Raw genomic sequence first — 26,459 nt, forward strand, 5'->3', positions numbered from 1 at the left:
CTAATGGTAAATATTGAGTATTCAGAAGGTGGCTTTCTCCTCCTTTCTTTCCCGCCTCTCCATTATTACACAATGAATCACCCCAAAACTTCCTGGGTTAAGACACAGTAGTCACTTCGGTACAGTAATGTGTTATTTAATGACAGGGATACATTCTGAGAAATGTATCCTTGGCAATTTCATTGTTGTGTGAAAATCCTGAGTTTACTTGCACAAACCTAGGAGGTATAGCCTACTACACACGTAGGCGATATGGTTATAGCTTATTGTTTCTAGGCTATAAACCTGCACAGCAGGTTACTCTACTAAATACTATAGGCAGTTGTAACACAGTGCTGAGCAATGGTGAGTGTTTGTGTTTCTAGATATACCTATTGTTTTGTTGTTCTTTTAAGAGTCAGGGTCTTGCTATGTTGCCCAGTCCAGTCTTAAACTCCTGGATTGCTCCAGCAATCCTCCTACCTCAGCCTCCTAAGTGGCTCCTATATCATCATGCCTGGCTCCTATATCATCATGCCTGGCTAAATATGTCAAACATACAAAAAAATATCACCTCCTATATCATCATGCCTGGCTAAATATGTCAAACATACAAAAAAAGGCACAAAAATAAAAATATAGTATAAAAGATAAAAAATAGTACATCTAAATAGGTACTTACCATGAGTGGAGCTTGCAGGACTGGAAGTTGCTCCAGGAGAATCGGTGAGTGAGTGGTGAGTGAATATGAAGGCCTAGGACATTACTATTCACTACTGTTGACTTGACAAACACTGTACACTTAGCCTATGCTAAAGATTTTTAAAATTCTTCAATGGTAAACTAACCTTAACTTACTATATAACTTTTTAACTTTATAAACTTTTAATTTTTTCTTTTTTATTCTTTCATAATAACACTAAGCTTAAAACGCAAACTGTATAGCTATACAAAAATATTTTCTTCCCTTGTATCCTTATTCTATAAACATTTTTCTACTTTTACAATTTTTTTTTTACTTTTTAAACTTTTTTATTAAGAACTAAGACACAAGCCTAGGTCTACACATTAGCCTAGGTCTACACAGGGTCAGGATCATCCATCTCTCTGTCTTCTGCCTCTACATCTTGTCCCACTGGAAAGTCTTCAAGGGCAGTAACACATGGAGCTGTCATCTCTTATGATAACAATGCCTTCTTCTGGAACACCTCCTCAAGGACCTACCTGAAGCTGTTTTACCATCAACTATTTTTTTAAAATAAGTAGAAGGAGTATGCTCTAAAATAGTGATAAAAGTATGGCATAGTAAATTCCAGTAACCCAGTCACTTATTATCAAGTATTATATACTATACATAATTGCATGTGCTGTACTTTCATACAACCACCAGCGCAGTAGAGTTTTCACCAGCATCACGTAAACGTGTGAGTGATACGTCATGTTACGATGTTACTAGGAATTTTTCAGCTCCATTATGATCTTATGAGACCCCCCCCATCGGATATGCCATCCTCATTGACTGAAACATTGCTATATGGTACATGACTGTTATCTCTTACAGCTTCTGTGGGTCAGGATTTCAAGAGTGGTTCATTCAGCTGGGTGATTCTGGCTTAGAGTTTCTCATAAGTTGCAACCAGATGGTGGCTGAAGCTGAGTCCCAAAGGAATCTGCACTTAATGTGCCTGACCTCTGGGCTGGAAAGACTCAAGCCAGGGCTAGCATCTCTCCCTCCTCCTCCTCCTCCTCCTCCACCACCACCACCACCACCACCACCACCACCACCACCACCACCACCACCACCACCACCACCACCACCACCACCACCACGTGGTTTCACCAGCATGGAGGCTTCAGATCATCTGCTTTTCTCATGTGGCAGCTTAAGGCTGCAGTGCAAGTGAGGGGAGCGAGAGAGCGAGCCCCTCCCCTATTGCCTCTTCTAGGCTAGCCTCAGAAGCTCTGCAGCATCACTTCTGCCATAGTCTTGTTTGTCCAGCAGTCTCAAAGCCTGCTGAAGTTCAAGGGAAATTGGCGTAGATATCACCTCTTGATAGCAAGTGTATCAAAAAAAAAAAAAAAAAAGAAAAGAAATGACAGACATGTTTGGAGACCACCACACTTTCCACATCCACATCTGGACACTGTCCTTGGCCCCCATCCAGGATCACCCCTCCTGCTGACAGTTCAGAACCCATCCCAGGCTGACATACTGACTCCCTTGAGGCCAGAGCTGAAGGTCATAAAGGTCTGGAGGAGCCTGGGTGGGGACAGTAGGGGCTGGCCTTGGGACAGGCAGCCTCTCCTCAGGGTGAGTGTAATCCATTCCCATTTCTAACCACGTGTGTTGAAGCCCCAGCTTTGTGTTTCTCATCATCCCATGGCCTGCAAGTAGGAGACAAAGCTCCTACAGAGCATGCAGGCCTGGAGAAGGAAAGTAAGTTACTCAAACTCACCCAGACCCGACTGTGTGGAGTTGGGGGCTAGAGGTATCTCACCTCAGAGTCCACGTGCTCCCTGGCCTTCCTGGGAGTATGTGTGTTTGGGAGGTGGGCAGAGGGAGGCAGCACAGCTGAGTGGGAGGGGAGAGCGCTTTCCTCCTCCGTAGTCCCTGTGTCACTTGCACTCAGATACCATGGAAATAGGGGTCACAAAAATGCTGCAAAGGACAGGCAGTGGGCTGGGGGGGGCACTCTTGGCCCCATTATTCTGTTTTTCAGCCACAAAATAGACCCCACTTTTTACCTGTAGGAAGAGAGCATACCAACGAGGAGTGTCTTGGGGACCCCAAGGTTCATCTGTAGGCACAAAGTTTGGGGTATGGGGCTGTCAGCTTCTGCTGGTGAACTGAAATTTCAGAGTTGAGATGCGAGAGATGCGCTTCAACTAATTACAGTAATAGCTGCCGTGATTGAGCACTTAACAAGTGCTAGATAAGTGCTGTGTGTACATCATCTCATTTAACCCTCATCAAAGCTCCTGAGGTCAAGATTGTCGGCCTCATTTGTAAATGGAGAAACTGTACCTCAGAGATGAAGTACACTGCCATTAGATCACTCAGTAAGTGGCAGGACAGGGATTCAAGCTCAGGACTGCCTGCCTCTGAAGCTCAGCTCCCAAACAGGAACGCTGTGCCAGGGACGGTCCCACAGCACACCCTCTGCCCCCCGCCACATCCTCAGCATTTCAGCAGTGCACTCAGTGTGCTTTGACATAATAAATATTCATTGAAAATATTGGTGCTGCAGATGCTGGCACAAGCTGCTGAGATGCCATGCTGTGTCCTGGTAATTAAACCCTTAGTTGCATTGTCATATTCACAGTTGTCAAGGTCCCCAAACATCCATCTGAATTCAGATGGGAGGTAGGAACACGTGTGATGCTTTGGAGTGTGTACAGATTTCTGTCTGCAGGTTTCCCATCCCTGCATGGATAACCCTTTATTTTCCTGGGTAATTCTTGCTGTGCTTTTTTTTTTTTTTTTTTTTTTTCTAAACCAGCACTTAAATTAGCCAGAGAAGTCTAAATGCTGCTTTTCTCCATCACAAGCTAGTTCAGAAACAACTTTGATGCTGTTTTAGGTATTGGAAAACTCAAGGAGAAAAGGAGGAGGTACCTGTGCGAGGTTACTCAAGGACTCACTTGATTTTTATTTCAGTATTATGTCTGATATCAGGAGAGTAATCCCTCCTCAAGCTCGATTTTTTTTATATATAAAGTGCTAGAATCTGAAAATTCCTTCCCTGTTCATTTTATGCAACTGTATAAAGGAGGCATAATTGCAGGGTGGCATCTTTAGGAAGCGACTAGGAAAAGCGAAGAAGAGATGAACGTTTGGATGGGGATTCATCATTGGAGAAATGGCTCTTCGTATATAAATGTTCAGAAAGAAAAGATAATTCACAGATACCTTGTTGAAAGTCCAAGGGCCAAAACCCTGAAAAGGTTAAAGAGGGTATAATCTGTAGAGATCAATTATTCAGCATCTATTATTGAGAACTGTAGCGTATTATTCATGGTTCCTTTTTTTGGCATTCAGTCTTGTTAGATTATTTTAGTGAACACGGAATATTCATGCAGTTGTTCACAGGCTCATTCGTGACTTCAGTTTTTCTGAACTGTTTTTCCATCATCCATGCTGCCCTCCACCCTCACTTAAATATCACCACCACCACTTCAGCTCTTCTATGGCAAATCCTTCTCTTTGGGGCTATATTCAGGAGCGTAAGCCTGTAAATTGAGGCAGGAGTAATCCATGCAAATGTCTTTACCTAACATGTGAAATGAGTGAAGTTACCTCTGCTGTGTGCCAAGCACATACTCTATCTACTATGTTGAGTATGGAGTTAAATGAGGTATGGCCTTTGCCCTCAGGGAGTTTGCAAAGTAGCTGGAAAATAGACAATTTTTGTCTTGTTTGTTAGTTTCTAGCTACATACCAAAGTCAGGCAAATTCTTTTGATTTTAAGTAATAGAAAATTCAACTCAAACTGGTTTAAATCAAAATATAGGAGAGATGGGATAGAATGGGTCATACACTCTCAAAATACAGAGGTAATTGGCTTCAGGCATGAGTGGGTCTGGACATTCACAGGAGAAGCACCATCTGCTCACTGTTTCTGTGGTGGTGAGATGGCTTCTGGCTACCCTGAACAGCTTAGCAATCCCGGTAGATAAACAGTTATTGGGATTTTGAGTCATTTAAGCATTTCTGAAACAATTGCTCAGGGAGACTGAAGATACTTATCAGCCTGGCCTGGATCAGATACCAGTGCCTAGAGCTGGGAAGAGGGGTCAGCCCCGTTTGTATGACATGATCTGAGATTTGGGGGAGGGGAAACTTCAACAGAAAAATGTGTTACCTAAAGAAGGGACCACAGAAGGCAGGCAGTTAAACATAACAGAGTTCTGCTATGTGCATAATGAATGGTTTATTCCATACAATATCCTTAAGGTTAGCCGGGCATGCTCAAGGGATATCGTTAATCATCAGAATTGCCGCCTTCTGGACAAGCAACGTCCCTTCAGTCCAAGCCAGTCTGGATTAAATAGACCGTGATTGTAACCCACAAAAATCTGACCTGAATTTGCTCTCCATTGCAGTGACCTGGACAGAAATAATATCACCAGGATCACCAAGATGGACTTCGCTGGGCTCAAGAACCTCCGAGTCTTGTAAGTAGTTGATGGCTCTCGGGTGCGTTTTCATTTTTAGCTCTTCAGCCTTGCAAAAAAAAATGTTCCACTGCCCCTGACACCACACTGCCAAGCCCTGGATAACAGGAATTCACCATTCTGCAGCAGAAAGCCCCTCATTAGTGTACCCACATGCTCACAGGTATCACAATCCGTGTCTAGATGCTGCTGGCTGAGCTAGATCGATGGAAGAACTTAGTTCCAGTGATAGGGAAAGCGGAAGGCTATGAATGAATAAATCAGCATGCCCAGCTTCTAGGATGACAGCGATGTCAGGTTAACTAACCATGCTTCCCTTCCATAGAGATGATAATTTCGTCTCCAGCCTGTGCATTAAAAGAGCAATCAGGACAAAAGTTATCTGTCTTGTAGCTTAATGGAGAGGAGGGGAGGAGAGCATCAGAAAGGGTCAGGGACCTTGCTGAACACCCACAGCTGTGCAGACAGGTAGCAAAATTTGAGATGGGCGTTGATGGACTGGGGGAGCAAGGAATATTAGGTTTCATTGCTGAATATTGAACACTTTCATCCATCCTTAAGTCTGTGAGTGATAAGAAACTTCCCAAGTGCTTGTCTGTTGAAAAGTCTAAGACATTCAGAGGTACAGGAAAAAGCAATTTAGATCATTTTTTTCCTTCTTTACTTGGTTAATTTTGACCCATAAACATGGCTCCAGGCAAGACGTACAGCCTGGGCCAATTGGCCACCGCCTTGGTATTTGTATGCCATGGAATCTTAGCTGGCAAATTGTTCCTAGAAGTAACAGCTAAAGTCTTGGTACCTGAAGCTACCTCCTTTTTACTAATAGCCCTATATAATACATAGAATGAATTTTGTACTTGGTTCAGTAAGTACTGGTCCTGATTCAGAATTAGCTACCCATGAAACCTTGGGCAAATTACCTTTCCTCCTTGGGCCTCAGTTTTCTCATTTGCAGTACAGGGAATACGTAGTTAGAAGTATTTTCAGCTCTCATAGTAACACGTGTAGTGCTTCATTGTTTTAACATTTTCTGATTATTCTCAGGATTACTTGTGAAGCATTAATTTTACAACATTGTTTTTCTTTTCTGATTGAGTTGTTAGTAATGATGATGGACCTGATACTTTGATGGGCCCAGCACAGTGTTACATAGTGGTAACAAACAAGGTGGGCATTATTATGAGCCCCTGTTTGTAGCAGAGAAAACCAGAGGTATGGATAAGGGTAAGTAGTCCCAATTCTACATAGCAGGTGACTGAAGGAGTTGGAATTAGAACCCAGACTCTGTGTTTTCTAACCTCCATGCAGTGCCACTGTGTATTCACGTTATAGAAAGCTGAGAAAACTAAGACAGTGATAGTCTACCCATTTTGTAAATGCAGCACTGTTAATGTGGGGGCTTGTCTGAGCTTCTCTTACGTACACATGTGTGGGGACATGGGGAATCTGAATCCTGGGCCTCCAGCTTGCAGATGCTCTCCACACGGACATGTTCTCCATCTTTGGTCTCAAACACTCTCCTCTCACCAACCTCAAAGGGAAGGCACACCCTGTGCCAAGTCTTTTGCCTCAGCAGCCATGTGTCTGTCAAGTGACTGGTAGTTCTGACAAGGGGTGCGTGGATCAGAGTCGAGACTGGGATCAGGGTGGGGGAATTCCATGGTTCAGTTTTAGGGCGATTGTTATTGAAGAGGTATAGGTAACAACTCCTGATTCTATGTCATTTGCCAGGTTAACAAATAGATGCTTGTTTACCTTCTCACTTTATTTTTTTTTAAATTTATTTCCCCTGCGTCTGTGAGAGATTACAAGTCAGAAATTTCACCTAATGCTTCATTTTCTAACAAAGTCAAAAACAACCCTTTGATTTTCTTAGCATTACATCAGAAAGACTAATAAAAACTCCAATTTTCGTGTCTGCTGTCTGCAAATAGAAAGTTTAAAATAATCACAAAAGATTGTTTTAGTATCCCCTGGATGGTCTGCAACATTCCTTTGACTACAGTTTATCTTTTCAGTTAATTGGTACATTCCTCTTATTTTGATAAGCAATGCCAAAAAGCCTTCCCCTAACCCCCCCACCCATAGACTATTAATATACTCTGTTTCATTATCTTCCTTATCAACTCAAAGACAATCCCATTCAAGTGGCCCTTTATTACTGTGAAAGAATCTGCCTGGTGGAATAGCTGAAATGCTTTCTAACTAACACCAATAAAATATCCAGACATTTTTACCATATTTTTCCTCAATCTATTCTTTTTAGCTGAGTAACCTAGACAACTATCTTTTTTTAAAAGATTTTTTTCACACCTTGGCACATTCCCCATATCTGTTTCTTATTTACAATTTCTAGAGAAGCTAGAAAAGATTCAGTAGTCTTGAATAATTGGCCACCCATTTCTATGTCAAACTGTTAATATGGGCCAAAGCAGATAAAATGGAGATTGAGGCACTTCAGTCTCAACCCAGGGCGATTTTCCCCAAACGAAGAGCATTTAAGGAGAAGATGGAAGAATTGCCCAGGACATTTTTTTTTTTTTTTCCTCCCATGGGGTGGGAGTAGGAAAAAGTCTCTTCTGATGGTATAAATCATGTTCCATTTCTTGGTAGTCTAAGGGCTCTGCTATGTGCACAATGTGGGAGCCAGCTTTATCCCAAACGGGGTTAATAAAGTTAAACTCCACCCCAGCCATCATCACAAGGGGGGCGATTTCTGATCCTGATCCAGTGCTAAAGCTAAAAAAAAAAAAAAAAAAAAAAATTGCAAAAGAGCTGAAAATGAACACAGGCTCTGTTCTAATTCAGAACAGACGCCATCCATGGACAGCCCTTCTAGATGTCCAGCCCCTCCTGGATCCCCTGTCTGAAAATGTGGGGAAGGTATCAATGGCTTTTAGTGCTTGCTCCTGGCTTGCATCTCAGCCTAGAAGTCTGGATGGGAGGGTCTTAGCTCATTTGTTCACTGATCCATTTATTCATCAAACATTGATTTGTGGAGCCTCTGATTGCCAGGTTCTAGGCTGGACTCTGATGGAACTAGGAAGTAGATCTGGAAGGGACATAGATACCTGGCAGTGAGGGTCCCAGCAGAAAAGAGGGCAAATGAGGAGAGTGAAGTAAAGACTTATTTAGAGGTGTGGGCAAGGTGAAGAGAAACCTAGAGGAGATAGTGCAGTTCCTTGAGGCCAGAGTCAAAATGGGGCCACTACGGTGCCCTGGGCCTCAAGGAGCACAGGGAGGAAGTGGTTATCAGAGCCTGGCAAAAGTAGGGACTGTTTGACGGGAGCTGTAGCCTTAGGTAGAGGGATGCAGTCAGCCTGAAGTGGCTTGGCAGGGATGGAGAAGAGTAAATCCCCCAACCACAGTCTTCCTCCACCCTCTGATCTCCTGCTGGTGCCTCTCTTTGGCTGAACCTGACAGGAATTCAGAAGTCAAAAAACTTCTTGATGGCTAGGTGCAGTGGCTCATGCCTGTAATCCCAGCACTTTGGAAGACCGAGGCGGCTTTCCACGGCCTGCACAAGGTGGAAACGGTGTATCTCATATAGATATCCTTGCATCTCTTCTATTCCCCTCTCTGAAAGAAACTTGAAGTGTTAGATTCATTAGCATAAAACTAAGATTCATTATAGAAGGGGTGAGTTAGGCTCCCTCAGAAACCCAGAGGGAATGTGGTACTTACAATACCCTAGAGTTGCTCCTTGTTATCTAGCAAGGAAATAATGACTACAAAGTCTATGATTGATTTGATTGGTGAATGGATAGTAAAAACTTAGCTCAGGAAACCCCCAGTCACTAGTGTTGAAGTGGGACCCTATTTAGCATGATGTGCTAGTGTGAGACTATTAGCATTCCAAGGCCCTCCTTGCATATGGTAGAATGGAAAAGGAAGACAAGAGAAGGGAAAAACTTTTTTGTTTGTTTTTCAAGACAGAGTCTTGTTCTGTCACCCAGGCTGGAGTGCAATGGCGCAATCTTAGCTCACTGCAAACTCCGCCTCCTGTGTTCAAGTGATTCTCCTGCCTCAGCCTCCTGAGTTACTGGGATTATAGGCACGTGCTACCACGCCCAGCTAAATTTTTGTATTTTTAGTAGAGATGGTTTCACCTTGTTGGTCAGGATGGTCCCGAACTCCTGACCTCGTGATCTGCCTACCTCAGCCACCCAAAGTGCTGGGATTACAGGCGTGGGCCACTGCTCCAGGCCTTTTTTTTTTTTTTTTGGACACAGAGTCTTGCTGTGTCACCCAGGCTGGAGTGTGGTGGTGCCATCGTGGCTCCCTGCAACCTCTACCTCCTGGATTCAAGCAATTCTCCTGCCTCGGCCTTCCGAGTAGCTGGGATTACAGGCATGTGCCACCACACCCAGCTCATTTTTGTATTTTTAGTAAAGATGGAGTTTCACCATGTTGGCGGGGCTGGTCCTGACCTCCTGGTCCACCTGCTTCAGCCTCCCAAAGTGTTGGGATTACAGGAGTGAGCCACCGCACCTGGCCAACATTTCTTAAGCCTCTAATCCTATAGCAGAACCTGGGCTACATGAGTTACTTATTTTATTTTTGTTCTTGAAGAACTTTTGCAATGTTTTATTTTCTCTATTTTACAAATGAGGAAACTGAATCTCAGAGAGGTTGACTAGTTAACCTGCTCTTATATCATCAGCTAATGTGCAAGCAAAACAGGGCTTCTAAACTAAATCTGGTACACTCATCAGAGTGGGAGTTAGAAGGCCCACCCTACCTGGCTGTGGGAATTGGCATAAATAATTTCTCCTTGGGCAAGTCTTTTAGCCTTTCCCTTCAATCGTTTCTATAGCTGTTAAGTGAGGAGCTTGTGAGGGGCCAGAAGTAATAGAAATGTGAGAAGCAGAGCAGATGAGGACATGGCAAACTGTGGGGCTGGGTACCCTCCCCTGACAAGTTCTACTCCTGGTCAACTGATATTTGGAAATGTGAGAGCTGATTTTTCAAAAGGAGTTTCTTTTGTGGGGTATGGGTGTGTATACATGTGAAATATCCTGATTTTCAACTGTTGGCAACAAATTCACAAAAATGTAAAATATCAAGCCCAAACAAAATACAGTTCCCTGTCCCAGACACATGTACAGTCGGCATGTGCCATGGCCCAAAGTCTTCTGTAGGTTTTCATTCATTCAGTAAGTGTTTGTGAAGTGTCTGCTGTGCTAGGCAACGGTGTTAGGACTGGGAGTAGGATGATGGGCAGAATGTCTATCTTCTTGCTCCCTAGGCACAGTGGGGAGAATAGACTTGGGAACTAAACACAAGGGTCCAAATGTTAAGGCTGAGAAGTGCAGGAGGTTATGAAACGTCTAATAGGGAGAGACTGTCATAGAGCATTCAGTTTGATATGAAGATGCAGCCTTCCCAGCTTCCCAGGTTGCTCTTTCTCTCCATCTGCCGTTTGTTTAGGTGCTTGTGCGCACCTCTCCTCCTGTGTAATCCAGAGGAATCCATGGCCCTTCCTAAACTCCACTTTCTAAAGAAACATTCTCGGATCATAATGCATCCCCGCTAAGTCCCATTCAGCCACCATGTGCAATCTGTGTCATTTCCCAGCCTAAGGTCAGCCCCCAGTGGAAGCTACATAGCTTCATTGCTTCTCTTCTCTGCTGTTCAGCTCATCCATTTAAGTGGCCATATTTTTTTAAGTTAAGGAAACAAACGTTTCATTATATGCTGAATTCTTTGGATATACTGCATGCATGAACCCAATTCACTCATACAGAGTGTTTAGGATTTGTAATCACCTGCTTGGAGGACTTAGGTGGGTGAGTGAAGCATGTGGCTGGAGGGAGGGAGCCTGATCTTTTAGGACCATCATCATGAGGTTGGGATTAGCTGGACTCTCGGTGAGAGGAGTTGCTGGGACCAGGCTGGTTTTCTCATGGACAGCTAATCGTTTCACAATAGCCTCACCCTTTCTACTAGGGTGAGCAGGGAAGGCCCTTTTCAATGAAGTATTTTTGAATCCTTGGAGGAGGGAGCTCCCAGGGAAGAGATGCTGAATCTATGTGTGGTTTTTATAAAGAGCAGCTTTTACCTCTTCCTTTTCTGCGCAACATCCTGCAGTGCTTGGGGGGACATTTGCTGAGAACATTCTTAAAATAGAGGCATGGAAACCAATCTGTCAGGTAGAAGTGTGCAGGCGGCAAAAACCCTGGTTACCGTGACACCAAGCTGGGATATGAGTTATCTTGTCCCATCAGACTGATCCCAGTTGAAGGGACCCTGACGATCATGGGAAGGGCTGAGTGACCATACCTGCATGGCACGAAGCCTAGTATGAGGGTCCCTGAGCCCAGCTTTGTCCTTAGTCATTGCTGTCTCTGTGGTTATAGGCATCTGGAAGACAACCAGATCAGCGTCATTGAGAGAGGCGCCTTCCAGGACCTGAAGCAGCTGGAGCGACTGTAAGTACAGCACAACCTCCTTTCTTAAAGTGTCTATTTAATTTTAGTGCTTTTTTTTTGTAAATTGGCCTTATGACCTTGTTTAAAAAGGTCTCCAGTGTTTTAATAAAATGTTTGCTATTATACTTAAGGCACATTAGATGCATGTTAAAGAAACACTGAGATCTACTTACACTCCTTTTCTGTAAAAGTTGCTAGAATCAGCTTCCAGGGTTTGTTTCCCTTCGTCTCAGGCTTGAGTTCTGTCTTGGTACCTGTATAAGGGGCTGGTTTTTAACCAAGTGTAAGCCTTCCCTTCCACGGAGGAGGGAAGCCTGCAGTTACCCTGTCATGAAATCCGGCATCAGATACTCCCTACTCCTCTGCACGGGCAGAAGCTCCCTCCTGAGGCCCTCTCCTCCCTGAGTGTTCTCTGCCCCACTCTTGTGGGAGAGGAAGGACTGGTGAGTGGGCGCAGCCTTCAGTGCGCTTGTATCTCCTGTGAGTGAGCATCAGCCTGTGTCAAGAAGCCCCCACGTTTCCACGAGAGAATGCATTGCCAGTGGTTTAAAAATAGGCCACTGTTCTGACTCAATGAGAGGGAGAGAGGAAAAGGGATGGGAATGGAAGACGGTTGGAGCCTCCATTTGTTTTGTTGATGAATACTTTTGCAGAAAACTCTTGGATGACTTTGAGGAGGGCTGCTCAGATGGTTAAGTTGGCGACTTCACCTTTTCTCTGTTAATCACATCTGGCAGCTCATAACATCTGGATATTTGCTTTGTGCCCTCTGAGCAGGGATTGTCCCCAAGAGCACTTAGTCATGCTGGTGGGTGGCTCTCTTCAAAGTTCTCTCTGAATCTTGGTTGCCCTGACATTTCAGCCTCTTTCTCCTGCAGTTAAAAGGATGAAGCTGGAACAGGTCACAGCTCTGCCGGCTTCCTTAGAAGAACCGTGCTCTGTTTACCTGTCTAGTTGCCATATCTCATTTACAGAGGTGGGCTTGGGTAAGGTGGCGTGCCTGCCCCTGACTAGTTAGCTTTGAGATGTGCCATCTCTTCCCCCGGAATCAATTTATCTGGGGCCACATAAGAACAGCGAAGGTCCCCATTGCACGTCACTCAGTATTACCCAGAAAAATGCCTTCCTCCCTCTCTGTTGTGTGAACCGTCTCATTCATTGTTCCCCTTCTGGGTCAAATCCCAGCATATGTTCTGCTGGTGTTGGTTTGAAAATATGACATTTATTTCTTGCAAGGGAAAACGGTTATAAAAAGACTGAATGTTGTCTCTGTTTACACGTTTATTTTTAAGTTTCTTAACTCTCAAATTCTTATTTAGACCAAAGAGAACATAAAAGTATTTGTTGAACCTGGTTCCTTTGTATGAAATATTCAGCATTTCTACAGAAAGATCAATACATGGTCCTTTGTGAAAAGGCCACTCCTTAGTCTACTGATTAGAAGAGTGAAGAAAATTCCCAATTCATTAATTTCCTTGTTTTGGGGAAGGAACTAATTGAGTACCTTGGACATGCCAGGAACTATGCCAGTGTTTTACATGCTATTTGTATTTTTTATTGCCACAAAATTCCTATGAGGTGTAATTACCCTCATTTTACAGATGAAGAAACAGACCCAGAGAGACTGAGTCAAGGAATGGTCAAGAGGGGAGCCAAGATTCAAAGCCACTTCTGTTTGACATGAAAGATGATGTTATTCCATACTCATGGGCAGCAGATATTAGATGAAGCGTGATCTTTAGTAAGGGCCCTGAGAGTAGCCTCTCACCTAAACATTTAACTCCAGGGAGTATTGGTGAAATATTTTGGCAAAGCCTCTTTTCTTTGGCTTGGTGAACAAGGCTGAAATACCCATGCATGTCTGGGGAACTGAATGGATTACAGTTGCAGAGGAAACCTGATTATTTCTCTGTGTTGGTGTATTAGGTGCGTAATGCTAGCTGCTGTGCTAGATAAACCCTGAAATCTCAGTGACTTAACGCAGTGGATGTTTACTTCTTATTCATCTAAAACTCAATATGGGCATTGCTGATAAGGCCTCCCTTCTTCAAGTGGAGACTCAGGGACAAAGTCTTCTTCCTCTCCTCGACTTTACCCTCCTTAAATCTTGGCTTTCAAGGTGACAATGTTTGTCTGCATCAAGCCAGGAGAAGAGAAAACACCATGAAAAATTTCATATGGGAGGTTTTCAGATTTCAAGAAGTACATGTCACTTCCAGTCTCACATACTTTGGGCTAGAACTCAGTCATGTGGCCACAGGAAACTGCAGAGGATGGAGGAAAGATGGTTGAGCTGTGTGCCCAGGAAGTAGAGGAAACAGGCTTAGTGAACAGCTAGCCAATCTCTGACTTCTACTGCAAGTGATCTGAAGAAGTACTTAATCAGGAAGAAGATTGGAAACACAGGCAACTGGGTTCATACACACAGTTGAATAGTCATTCTCATAATACCTTTCAGTGTTAACAAGAAGGGATGTGTGTGACATTAATCCTGATTGGTGTTAATCTGATTTTGGTTATTCGTTCTGTTTTCATACAGACGTGGGGATATAGAATTGGAAAACATAATACATTTGCTATTAACAAGATGACGGTGGATTGTGCCATCTCTAGCTCTTACTCCTGGCTCACCTTATCTGTGTCTCTGTATTTGGTAATAGATAAATCTTTATTGATCATATTCTAAGATAGAGCCTGGAAATATTAGGGGTTATGATACTTCATTTCTGGAGGGTTTATTTCCACTCTGAGTAGTCATTATTGGTTTGTTCTCTTGGGTCTTCCTGGGAAAGGAAAAGGAAGTCTGTTCTCTGGGTCTCAATTCAGAATTCCCTATTCCTCCGTGAAAGGACCCCATGCCTCTGGTGGAGTTAGGTGCCCCTACTCTCATAACACAGGTGTCTTCCTATCACAGCACTTATGACACCATATTTTTATTTTTTTAAATTTTTTAATTTTATTTATTTTTTTATTATACTTTAAGTTCTAGGGTACATGTGCATAACGTGCAGGTTTGTTACATATGTATACTTGTGCCATGTTGGTGTGCTGCACCCATCAACTCGTCAGCACCCATCAATTCATCATTTATATCATGTATAACTCCCCAATGCAATCCCCCCCCCCCCCCCCCCCTCCTCGGCCCCCGTGTTTCCCCTTCCCGAGTCCAAGTGATCTCATTGTTCAGTTGCCACCTGTGAGTGAGAACATATGGATGACACCATATTTTAATTCCCTGTTTTCTGGATTGTTTCTTCTCAAAACCATGAATGTTGAGGTCAGGATTCATGTCCCATTTAGCTCCTAATCTCACAGCCTTGAGCAAGGCATGATAGTAACTGCTTGAGGAATATTTATCAAAACACTTGAGTTTTTGTCCTATATAAGTGATTCTAAGCTGGGCCTAATTTTGTCTTCCAGAGGACTCTTGGTAATATTTAGATACATTTTTAATTATCACACCTAACAGATGGAGTACAGGAGTATCTCTAAACATCTTTAAATGCACAAGATGGCCCTACAACAAAGAATTATTCAGTCCAAAATGTCACTAGTGCCAAAACTGAGAAATTCTGCTCTTTAACTATCCTACGTCAGATAGCATGTCAGGCACTTTACGTATACCATCTCATGGAATCTATGCGAGAATATTATGAAGTTAGAATTATAAAATGTGATGTGATAAAATATAAAACTCAAAGTATAACCTATGAAGTACTTTGCTTAATATATTTACCTAAACCTAATTTAGCTAGATCTCACTTCAGGTTTCCAGAAAGTGGATGGGATAGAGGAAAAAGTTAAACCAAGAGGAAACAAACACATTTTGTAGGTGGGATATTCTTTGAGAGAGTTGCCCTGGTCTTTTCAAAAAGTCAATGTCAAGAAAAACATGGGAGTCAACTTTTAAGTTCAAAAAAAGCTTAGAATAGAATAGAAGCAGTACCACAAAATTGGAAGGGTCAATGGAATTAAAATGTTCTAAGATCCTTAAATTATTCAGGAAGTCATAGTGCTAATATTTATTGCCTTATTAAGTCAAAGATGTATGTTGAAATCTGTAGCATAGCCTCTAAAAAAAAAAAGTCAAAAAATTATGATAGTCCGAGGGAAAAGGAGCACAGTATGATACAAAATATGTAGTTAATTAAAATGAAGGATAAAATAGAAGGAAAAGGAACATAGAACAAATAGAAATCAACAGTAAGATGATACATTTAAACATGAATATATCATATTACTTTATATGTAAATGCACTAATTCTTCAATTAAAAAACATAGATTGTCAGAGTGTATTTTAAAAATACCAAACATATGCTTTTTACAAAATAATAACATTAAACATATGGATAGAGAAAACTTGAAAGTAAAAAAATGGAAATGATAGCATGAAAACACTAACCGAAAGGTTAGTGTCACTCTATTAAAGATAATATAGAATTTAAAGAAAAAATATTAGATATAAAGAGAGAATTTTATAATGGTAAAATAGTAAATAAACCAGGAAGATATACCAAATCTGTATTTGTATGTGTCTAAAAACATAGCCTGAAAATATGGAAAGCAAATACAGAACTAAAAAAAATAGACAAATTTATAATCATAGTTAAGATACACTTTTTGGTAATTAATAGAACAAGGAGATACAATTCTTAGTAAAAATATAGAATATTAAATAACAATATTTTTAAACCTGATGTAATTGATATATAGAGAACACTGAAAACAACATAGAATAGAAATCTTTTCAAGGGCATATGAAAGTTTTATTATGTACTGATCTAGAAAGCAAGTCGACACATATCAAAGGATATCATATGGAGCATGTTCTCTGACAGCAGGAATAATCAAGAAGTTAATTTAAAAAACTAGAAAAATCCAAAATATTTGAAGATTGAGCGATATACCTCTAAATACTCTGAGTCGAAGAACATACTGCAGTGGAAATTAGAACATATTTTTTCTGAATGTTAATAAACATATAATGTATCACAATGTGTGGATTGCAGCCAAAGCTATGCTCAGAGGAAAATGTAAAGCCTTTAAGCTATATTATTCAATTTATGGTATATATTATGTATAGTACATATTTTAAAAGAAGTACATATCTTGATTAAAATATTATTCTTATGAAGTTAGGGCAAGAACAACAAAACAGAACAAAGGAAATTATTAAGAGCAGAAGTATATGAAATAGAAATGAATGTATAATAGAAAAATTCTAAAAAGCCAAACTAATTCTTGAAGCACCTAAAATTACAGACACTGACAAGACATATCAAAAAACAAAAGACTAAATTACCAACATGAAGAATAAAAAGGGGGATGTAACTATGGATATTATAAACATTAAAGTGATAATAAGAGCAGCCTTTGGACAAGTTTATCTCAATGATTTTGAAGAGTAAATGAAATTGAAAATAGAAACAAGAAGGGATAGAAAATCTGTCATATCAATTAGAGAAATTAAATATTTAAAACATTTCATCAAAAAATCTAGGCTCAGATGGCTTTAGCAAAAAATTCTAACAAAGTTTTAAGGAATAAAGTATATCAACTTAATACAAACTAATTCTAAAAAAGAATGAACTTTTGTCTATTTAGCCAGCATAACCTTGAGAACAAAACCCAGTAAGGACATTTCAAGAAAGAAACATAAACCAATGTCTTTCATGAATATTTTTACAAATTTCCCAACAAAATACTAGCAAATGAATTCAGTTATATGTGAAAAGGATAATATATTCTAATGAAATTTGGCTTATTCAAAGAAGGCAAGGTTGGTTTAATAGTGGAAATTTCACCTCTCAAATAAAAACATGCTGAACAACTAGGATAGCAAAACCAAAGACATACACAACATCTACGATAAAATTAGTTGGAACAGTAATTCAGTGAATCCCCAATAGATGGTTTCAAGACTGTTGTGGTATCTCATCTGTGTGGGAGAAAGCAGAGGGAAGACAGCTACAGTTCTTAGGACCCTGAGAAGAGTGCATACCTTAAATTACCCATCTCTACTCATTGGAAAACACAGTGGCCAGTCTGAGAAAAGCTGCCAAATATAGAAGAGAGTTCTATCAGATCCAATTCATGTTCAGTACAAAGGAACCATGATGTAATAATGACTGATAATACTTGGAACATTCTGTGGCTTATACATTCTTCAAACGAAAATGAGGCTCTTTTCCTAGGAAAGGTCTAACATTGGTAAGAAACTTCTGGGAGTAGTTGATCAGAAAAGGAACAATGGTAGAAATAAAAAGAGAACTCCTTGAGAAGTATGTTAGAATTCACCAGAAGAGTCAAATCTTGGAAAATACAAGGCTGTGTTTCTCATTGCTTTGCAAAAATAAGAATGAGCTCTAGAGTCTTAAAGCTGGAAAAAAAAAAAAAAGCTATTTCACCCCTCCATTCTAAAACTACAGGGAAGTTTATTTCACTTAAAAAATAAGCAGTTAAAAGGATTATGATTGAAGCCCATATAAAGGTTTTTAAATAAGAAAAGGTATGAGAAGCATAACTTTCTTAGAAACAATGAAAACATAAAAGGAGATACCCACAAAACCAATAAACTGTAATAAAATAGTTCAAAACTGGCAAGAAGAATTTAAGAACACATAAGTTATAAGAGAACAACACAAATCTAAATTTTAAAAACTCAGAAATTTAATAAGAGAAATGTAGGCTTTGAAAGGAGGGGTGAAGAACTCAAAGAACTTAACAATAGAAGTACTTCAAAATAAGTATTGCCAGTACAATACTGAAGAAAAACTAACTCGTAGAAATTACACTATCCAGTTTCAAGACTTGCTGTAAAGCTATAGTAATCAAGACAGCATGACATTGGTGAAAAATTAGACACACACATCAAGGTGACAGAATAGCAAGCCCAGAAATAGACCCATGCAAATACAGTCAACTGATTTTGTGACAAAGGTGTAAAGATAATTCAATGGAGAAAGAATAATCTTTTCAACAAGTGGTGCTGGTACAATTGGCTGTCAAGATACAGAAAAATGAATCTGGATACAAATCTTATATCTTACACAAAATTGAAGTCCAGATGATTCACAGACCTAAATGTAAAATATAAAACTACGAGGAAAATATTTTCAAAACATGTATCTGATAAAGAATTTATACGCAAAATATACAAAGAGCTTTAAAAACTCAACAGTAAGAAGATAACGCTCTCCCCCATAAGGGAAAGAAATGGACAAAAGATTCAAATAGACACTTCACTGAAGAAGATATACAGCTGGCAAGTAAGCACACAAAAATGTACTCAACATCATTTTTCATTAGGGTGATGCAAATAGGTATGTAGTGAGATACACTACTACACACCTGTTACAATGGTGAAAATTTAAAAAATTGACAACGCTAATTGCTGGTGAGGTGGAGTAACAGGAACTCTCATTCATTGCTGGCAGTAATACAAAATGGTACGGCCACTTTAGAACACAGTTTAGCAGTTTTTTAAAAAGTTAAACACAGTCTTATACAATCCAGATCTGTGGTTGCTAGGGATTCAGAGGAGAAGAGGGAACCGAAAGTTGAATAAAGCACAGTGGGGGATGGTGGGGTTTAGGATGGTAAAACTATGCTGTATGATAATGAAATTGTGGATACATGACACTATGCATTTGTCAAAACCTATAAAATTTTACCACACAGAGAGTGAACTATAATGCATGCAAATTTTTAAAAAGTCATGTAGGAGAGTGGGGTATCCCAGAATGGAATGCAGACTGTGATGAATGTATGCATATCAGCCTCACTGAAGTGAGGGAGCAAAGGTGCTGACCTGTGCTGTGGAAATGAGTGGAGTCTGTGAGACTAAAGGCAAAAGGAACTGCACAGAAGAACTGTACTCTAGTTGATAAAGTTGTTTCCCCTGTGGGTATGTGTTAGCAATTCTGAGACACTGTACATGTATACTGCAATTGAACAATAGATGGTGGATGGTGAGTATAGATTTCTTGCTGTTGAAATGGGTGGTTAGAAACAAACAATGGAGAAAGCTAGAGTAATCTATGTGGGAATGGACTAGTTGAGACATCAGTATCAACTCATGTTTAGCCTACTGTAGATACTTTTATTTAATATAGATGAATATATACATAGAAACATTTTTTGATATGTGTATTTATATGAATTAATATGCAAAAAAAAATTTCCTTGCTCTGGCCGGGTGTGGTGGCTCATGCCTGTTATCCCAGAACTTTTGGAGCCCCAAATTGGTGGATCACAAGGTCAGGAGATTGAGACCATCCTGGCTAACATGGTGAAACCCCATCTCCACTAAAAATACTAGAAATTATCCAAGTGTGGTGGCACGTGCCTGTAGTCCCAGCTACCTGGGAGGCTGAGGCAGGAGAATCAGCCTGGGTGACAGTGAGATTCAGTCTCAAAAAAAAAAAAAAAATTCTTGCTCTATCAGCAAGAGGGCCTGGAAGCAATAACACTGGAGTAGCAATGAGCCAGCACCCAGCTGATGGTTTCCAAAATCATTTTGCCACAAAAAGGAATTAAAGCCTCTTGGAAAAATGGTTTATTCTAATGGTGAGGAATGACGTTGTGCCATAAAGGGAGTGCTCAAAACAAAATGTGAAACCCCACAATTTGGGGAGTATGTCAAAAGGACTTAAAAGCAAACAAAGAATTCTTAGTGGCCAAAGCTGCAACAATTTGAGTAACAAAATAAGTATTGAATTATTAACAAAGTTTAAATATCCATGGGTCCATACTCACAGAAATAAATGAGTGAATAAATAAATGGAATGAAGAGACAGATTCCATGCAGAATAATTCTAACTAATTTGTTGTGTAAGTTCTCTGCCCTCTAGAAGGTTGAACCTAACTTAAATGCGGCCTTCCTTAAACGTGGACTTCACATCGACACTTCCATCGAAAGAGTACTATGTGAAAAGGGAAGGGAGTGGGCAGTAGGTTTACAGTGGAGAAATTCGACACACACCACCTTAGGCAAGTGATTAAGGTCAGCGTCAACACTGATAAATCATTTGATACCTTTGATATGATGCAATGAAAATATTACTTCATATCTGTGATCTTCCTCCCCCAAACCCATCATCTCGCTCTTACATGAAAAACATCAGACAAATCTCTATTGAGAAACTTCCTAAAAAATACCTGAATAGTCCTCCTCAAAACTGTTTATCAAAAATAAGGGAAATCAGAAAAACTATCACAGCCAAAAGGAGCTTGAGAAGACAGAATTACTCAATGTAATGTGGTGTCCTAGATGGGATGCGGAAACAAACACCAAAAGTAAAAACTAAGAAAATCTGGGAAAAAAAATTGACTTTAGTGAATAATAAATGCAATAGGATTGCTTCATTAAGTATGACAACTGTATTATACTTACATAAGATGTTAATAAGGGAAATTGGGTGTGGGCTATATGAGAACTTTCAATACTATCTTCCCGGTTTTTATGTAAATCAAAATCTATTCTAATATAAAAAGGTTTTTTTAAGTTGACTCATGAAACTCTGACTGATTTACAGACTTATGAGCAAAATAAATGTTTTTTATGCCAAAAATACATACGTATATTTTAATCTAGATGGATTTTAAAAAGAAATACCTGGGATAAACACTGCTTTAAAAGAAATAGAAGATGGAAAGCAGTATTCTTAAGTGAACAAGAAATTAATACAGAGATAAAGGGATTTAGGAGAAAGTAAGAGTTGGGCAAAGAGGTTCTAACAAACTTAGGAATCTCTGAGGAAGAAAACAATGGAACAAAGCAAAACTGATAGTACTGATAATTACTATTCAAGAAAATGTTCTTAAAAGTTGATTAGAAAGTACCTTGTGGAAGTGCACTGAATGTTTGGAAAAGTCAACTCTGAAGGGTCAGAACAAAATATGTTCTAATAAAACTATTAAATTTTAAAGGAAAAAGTCCTTAAGCATTCAATCAGAGACTCATAAAGAAAATTGGATTTCTTGCCTATTTTTTGATGCCAAAATCTTATGTCAGAATACAAGTGAATAACTTAAAAAAAGAAAATGTGAACAACAACATTTCTATTTAGCTATGCTGACATTCAAGTCCAGTGACTGCAGACTACCTATTACGAACATTCAAGAACTTAGGCATTGTGGTGCCCATGGACACTTTCTAAGGATTCTGCAAAGAATAAGCTTCAGGCTGGACGTGGTGACTCACCCATGTAATCCTGGCACTTTGGGAGGCTGAGGTAGGTGGATCATTTGAGGTCAGGAGTTCCAGACCAGTCTGGCCAACATGGCCAACATGGTGAAACCTCGTCTCTACCAAAAAAAAAAAAAAATTAGCCAGGTGTGATGGCACACGCGTGTAGTCCCAGCTAGTCAGGCTGAGGCCGGAGAATCGCTTGAACCCAGGAGGTGGAGGTTGTAATGAGCCAAAATTGTGCTACTGCACTCTAGCCTGGGACAGAGTGAGACTTCGTCTCAGAAAAAACAACAAAAACAACAAGCTTCATACAACCAAAAGACTGGAGAGACATTGGTATAAGGACAGACACAATCAATGCTTCTGAAAATACTAGAAGTTGGATGCAGACATGTGACTGCGTCTGGAATTCTATGGAATGAGAGTAGAAGCGACATGCCCTTCATGACCCCCCATACTTGTTCTCTTTCCCTATGTTGGCTAAATTGACAGCACTCTAAGGAGGATGTAGAGATACAAAGTAGAAGGATCCTGGGCCCCTGCTGACCTGCATTTGACTGTGACATGAACAACAAATATATTGTTTCAAAAATAATGATGTAATTAATAAAATTAACAGAAGAAATAAGAAAAGTCATTTCCTCTCCTCAGATACCGAAGAAAGTATTTAATAAAATTCAATACTAATTTGTGATTTAAAAGCATTTTACATATTAAGAATAAAAGGGAAGTTCTTTACCAAAAAAGCCCTACAACAAACATCGTAGTTAATGGTGAAATATTGAAAATGTTTCTCCTAACAGAACTAGATTCCTGCCATCATAGCTTCTATTAAATACTGTATTGAAAATTCTTGTTCTGGCAATGATTCAAAAAATAGGAAAGAAGGGAGAGACAAGGGAGGGAAGAAGAGAGAGGAGCCAAAAAAACACAGAACCAAGGAAAAAGAATGGATATAAAGATTGGAATAAAACAAATTCAAATGTCATTATTTGTGGACAACATGATTGAGTACATGAAAAATACAAAATAATCTACAAATAAACTATAATCTTTTTTAAATTTTAAATTCTGGGGTACATATGACATAGGTAAATGTGTGCCATGGTGGCACATTAGATTGTAAATTGTTGATAGGTGCACAAAGGTTGCATGTATCAACCCATCACCTAAGTATTAAACCCAGCACGCGTTAGCTATTCTTCCTATCAGAATTCTTAAGTAGATTTCTAAGGTCATTGGACACAAGGTCAATACACCAAAAAAAAAAAAAAAAAAAATTTCTATATACCAGCAACAAACAATTGGGAAATTTTTAAAAACTATGTTTACAATAGCACCAAAAAAATACCAATGCCAGCTGGGCGCGGTGGCTCACGCCTGTAATCCCAGCACTTTGAGAAGCTGAGGTGGGCAGATCATGAAGTCAGGAGATCAAGACCATCCTGGCCAAGATGGTGAAACCCCGTCTCTACTAGAAATACAAAATTAGCTGGGCGTGGTGGTGCGTGCCTGTAGTCCCAGCTACTCAGGAGGCTGAAGCAGGAGAATCGCTTGAACCCGAGAGGCAGAGGTTGCAGTCAGCCAAGATTGTGCCACTACACTCCAGCCTGGTGACAAAGTGAGACTGTCTCAAAGTAAACGTATATATATGTGTGTGTGTATATATACCAATGCCTAGGAATAAGTCTAATGAAAGATGCACAGGCCTTAATACAGAAAGACGGACATTACTGGAAGAAATTAAAGGTGAGTCAAATATACGGAGTGTTGCATGGTGTTCATGTATTGGAATACTTAACATTGCAAATATGTCAATTCTCTCCAAATTGATGGATGGATTCAGTGCAGTCCTAATCAAAATGCCAGCAGCAGGTTGTTGTGGAAATTAAGATGATGCTAAAATTTATATAGGAATGCAAATGACCAAGAAAAGCAAAGACGATCTAGAAGACCCAGATATAGAGGGATACTTGATTTGTAACAAAGGTGGCTCTGTGAGGCCACCTGGAATGGATGGTCTGTCTAATAAATTGTGCTAAAGTAATTGGGTAACCATATGGAAAACTTGTTCTGTTGATTCCTACTCATGCCATTCATAAATCAATTACAAGTGGATTGTAGAAAGATAAAATAAAGACACTTCTAGAAAATAACAATATTTTTTGGTTGAGAGTGGTGGTTCACGCCTGTAATCTCAGCACTTTGGGAGGCTGAGGCAGGTGTATCACCTGAGGTCAGGAGTTCGAGACCAGCCTGGCCAACATGGCGAAAACCCCATCTCTACTAAAAATACAAAAATTAGGCAGGCATGGTGGCATGTGCTTGTAATCGCAGCTACTTGGGAGGCTAAGGCAGGAGAATCGTTTGAACCCAGGAGGCGGAGGTTGCAGTGAGCCCAGATTGCACCACTGCACCCTAGTCTGGGCAACAGAGCAAGGCTCCATCTCAAAAAAAATAAAAGAATATTTTCATGACCTTGAGGCAGTTGATATTTCATAAGCAAGGCACAGAAGACACTAAAGAGAAAAGATGATTTGGACTCCATTAAAATAAATAATTCACCAAAATACATTATTGAGTGAAAGAACATGTCCCAGAGTGGGTGAAGATATTGGCAGTGCATATAACTGACAAAGGACTTATTTTAGAATTGAGAAGAACTCCTACAAATCAATAAGAAAAAGACAAATGACTCAGTAAAAAAAAAAAAATTGGTGAGAGTTTTGGACACTTCACAAAAGAAGATTGAGAAATGGCTAATGATCATATGAAAAGTTGCTTAGTGTGTAATTATCTTCAGGGAAGTATAGAATAAAACCACAATGACACATACCACACGCTCATTGGAATGGCTGAAACTTACAATAACAAGTGTTGGTGACAAGGTGAAACAACTGCATTTACCGTACACTGTTATGGGAGTACTTGATACAGTTACTCTTGAATATGGGCAGTTACCAACCAGAGCTGAACATACGTATACCTTCCACTCCTGGGTACATACCCTCTGAAAGACATTCACAGGAATGTTCATATCAGCACTAATTGTAATAGCCCCAGACTGGAAATAAGCCAAATACTCATTGATGTTAGAATAGATCAATAGATTGTGGTGTATTCACGTAATGGAATTGACTGGTAGAAAATGAAAACAATGCGCAAAAAAACTGCTGTCTGTAACCACATGGTAAATCTCAGAAGCATAATCAGGGACAAAAGCCAGACATAAAAGAATATATATTACCTGATTCCATTTGTATAAACTTCAAAAGCAGGCAAAACTAATCTATGGTGTTAAAAGCCGAGGTGGTGTTAAGCAATGGGGATTTGCGAATGGAGAGGGGAGCTAAGGGATTTCTGGGGCGTGTCATCAGCTGTTTCTTGATCTGGGTGGAGGTTTCATGGATCTGTTCAGTGGGTGAACATGCTTCAAGCTGTACAAATTTGATTTGTACATTTTTCTGTACGTGTTATACTTCAAAAAATTTATTTTAAAAAGAGACTCAAGAGACAGATATAACAACCAAATTTCATGCATGACTCTGAATTGAAGCTGTGAGAAAACCCATACAGATAAGGGACATTACGAACTCCACAGAGGCAGTGGTCTCAGCTGGGAAGCGATTTTTTTCCTAATCAGTGTTACAATGAAGGGACATTGAAGGAAATGACATTATTCAAGGATCTGCTGTACTTTAAAATGGTTTGGTAAATAAAATAAAACAAGGTAGCAAAATGAAAATAATTGTTGAATCTAAGTGGTGGGTATGGGATACTCAAAATACATTTATCGTTTTCTGTATATTTGACCATTTTTGTGACTAAAAACTTTTTAAGATGTGTATTTTTTAAAAGTTTCATTTTTGCAGAGGAAAAAATCTGAAAGTCAGAAAGTTAAAGAAGTTTACCGTTCTGAGATTTGAATCCAGGACTGCTCTGAATCCAGGTACCAGGAAAAGAAAACATAACCTTCAGGAGTTGGAAGGAAACTGAGATATTGGATTATCCAATTTCCTCCTCTTACAGAAAAGGAAATAGGCTAGAAAGGAATTTGACTTTCATGAAATTTTAATGTGGCGTGCAGCGTTTAAAGTTGAAGTTGCCTTGGTGTGTTAGCTCCATTTATCCAAAGAACAGAAAAACCATGACTTTTTAGCTCTAACCCAGAGTTCCATTTACTCTTTCATTAGATGTGAAACAAATAATTAGATTACATGTTTAAATGCATATGTGTGGCAAATATATTCTTTTAAATTACTGCGAGAGTTATTTTGCTCCCAGTAGAGAGAAGTCAGCTTGTGTTATGTGCATTATGTTCCTTAAGCTGATCATTCAGAGACCAGATACCCAAGCAGCCCATGAATGTGACTTTTTCTCCATTCGGCCTCATTTGTATCAACATCAAAGCCTAACCATTGTTATTAACTCAGAATTATGGACAGGCTTTTCTTTGTGAAATGTATCACCTGTGGCGTCTACACTGAAATTAGTCTAAGTCCATGAAAAATACCCCAGTTTCTGTGTGGGTGTAAGCTACAACACCAGAGACACTACTGTTGACACACATGATTTTTGGTTGGCTTGTTTTCTGATTCCTTTTTTTAAAAAATAAAAACTTCCAGCTTGGAATGTAGTTTCCCTTAGTTCTTTAAAAATTGCAAGTCATAGTGAAGGG

General features: G+C 39.8%; 1 protein-coding gene across 5 annotated transcripts in view; it reads left to right on the top strand.

Annotated features, from left to right (window-relative positions):
• SLIT3 (slit guidance ligand 3) overlaps window positions 1–26,459 on the top strand; it is a 630,484-nt gene that overhangs the window by 44,756 nt on the left and 559,269 nt on the right. For all 5 annotated transcript variants that reach the window (XM_023218903.1, XM_023218901.1, XM_023218904.1 and 2 more), the window contains exons 2-3: window positions 5,083–5,154; window positions 11,517–11,588. In XM_023218903.1, the coding sequence (XP_023074671.1) occupies window positions 5,083–5,154; window positions 11,517–11,588 (144 nt within the window). The remainder of the gene's footprint in view (window positions 1–5,082; window positions 5,155–11,516; window positions 11,589–26,459) is intronic.

This window comes from Piliocolobus tephrosceles, chromosome 4 (genome assembly GCF_002776525.5).
Source record: "Piliocolobus tephrosceles isolate RC106 chromosome 4, ASM277652v3, whole genome shotgun sequence".
Classification (NCBI taxonomy): Eukaryota; Metazoa; Chordata; class Mammalia; order Primates; family Cercopithecidae; genus Piliocolobus; species Piliocolobus tephrosceles.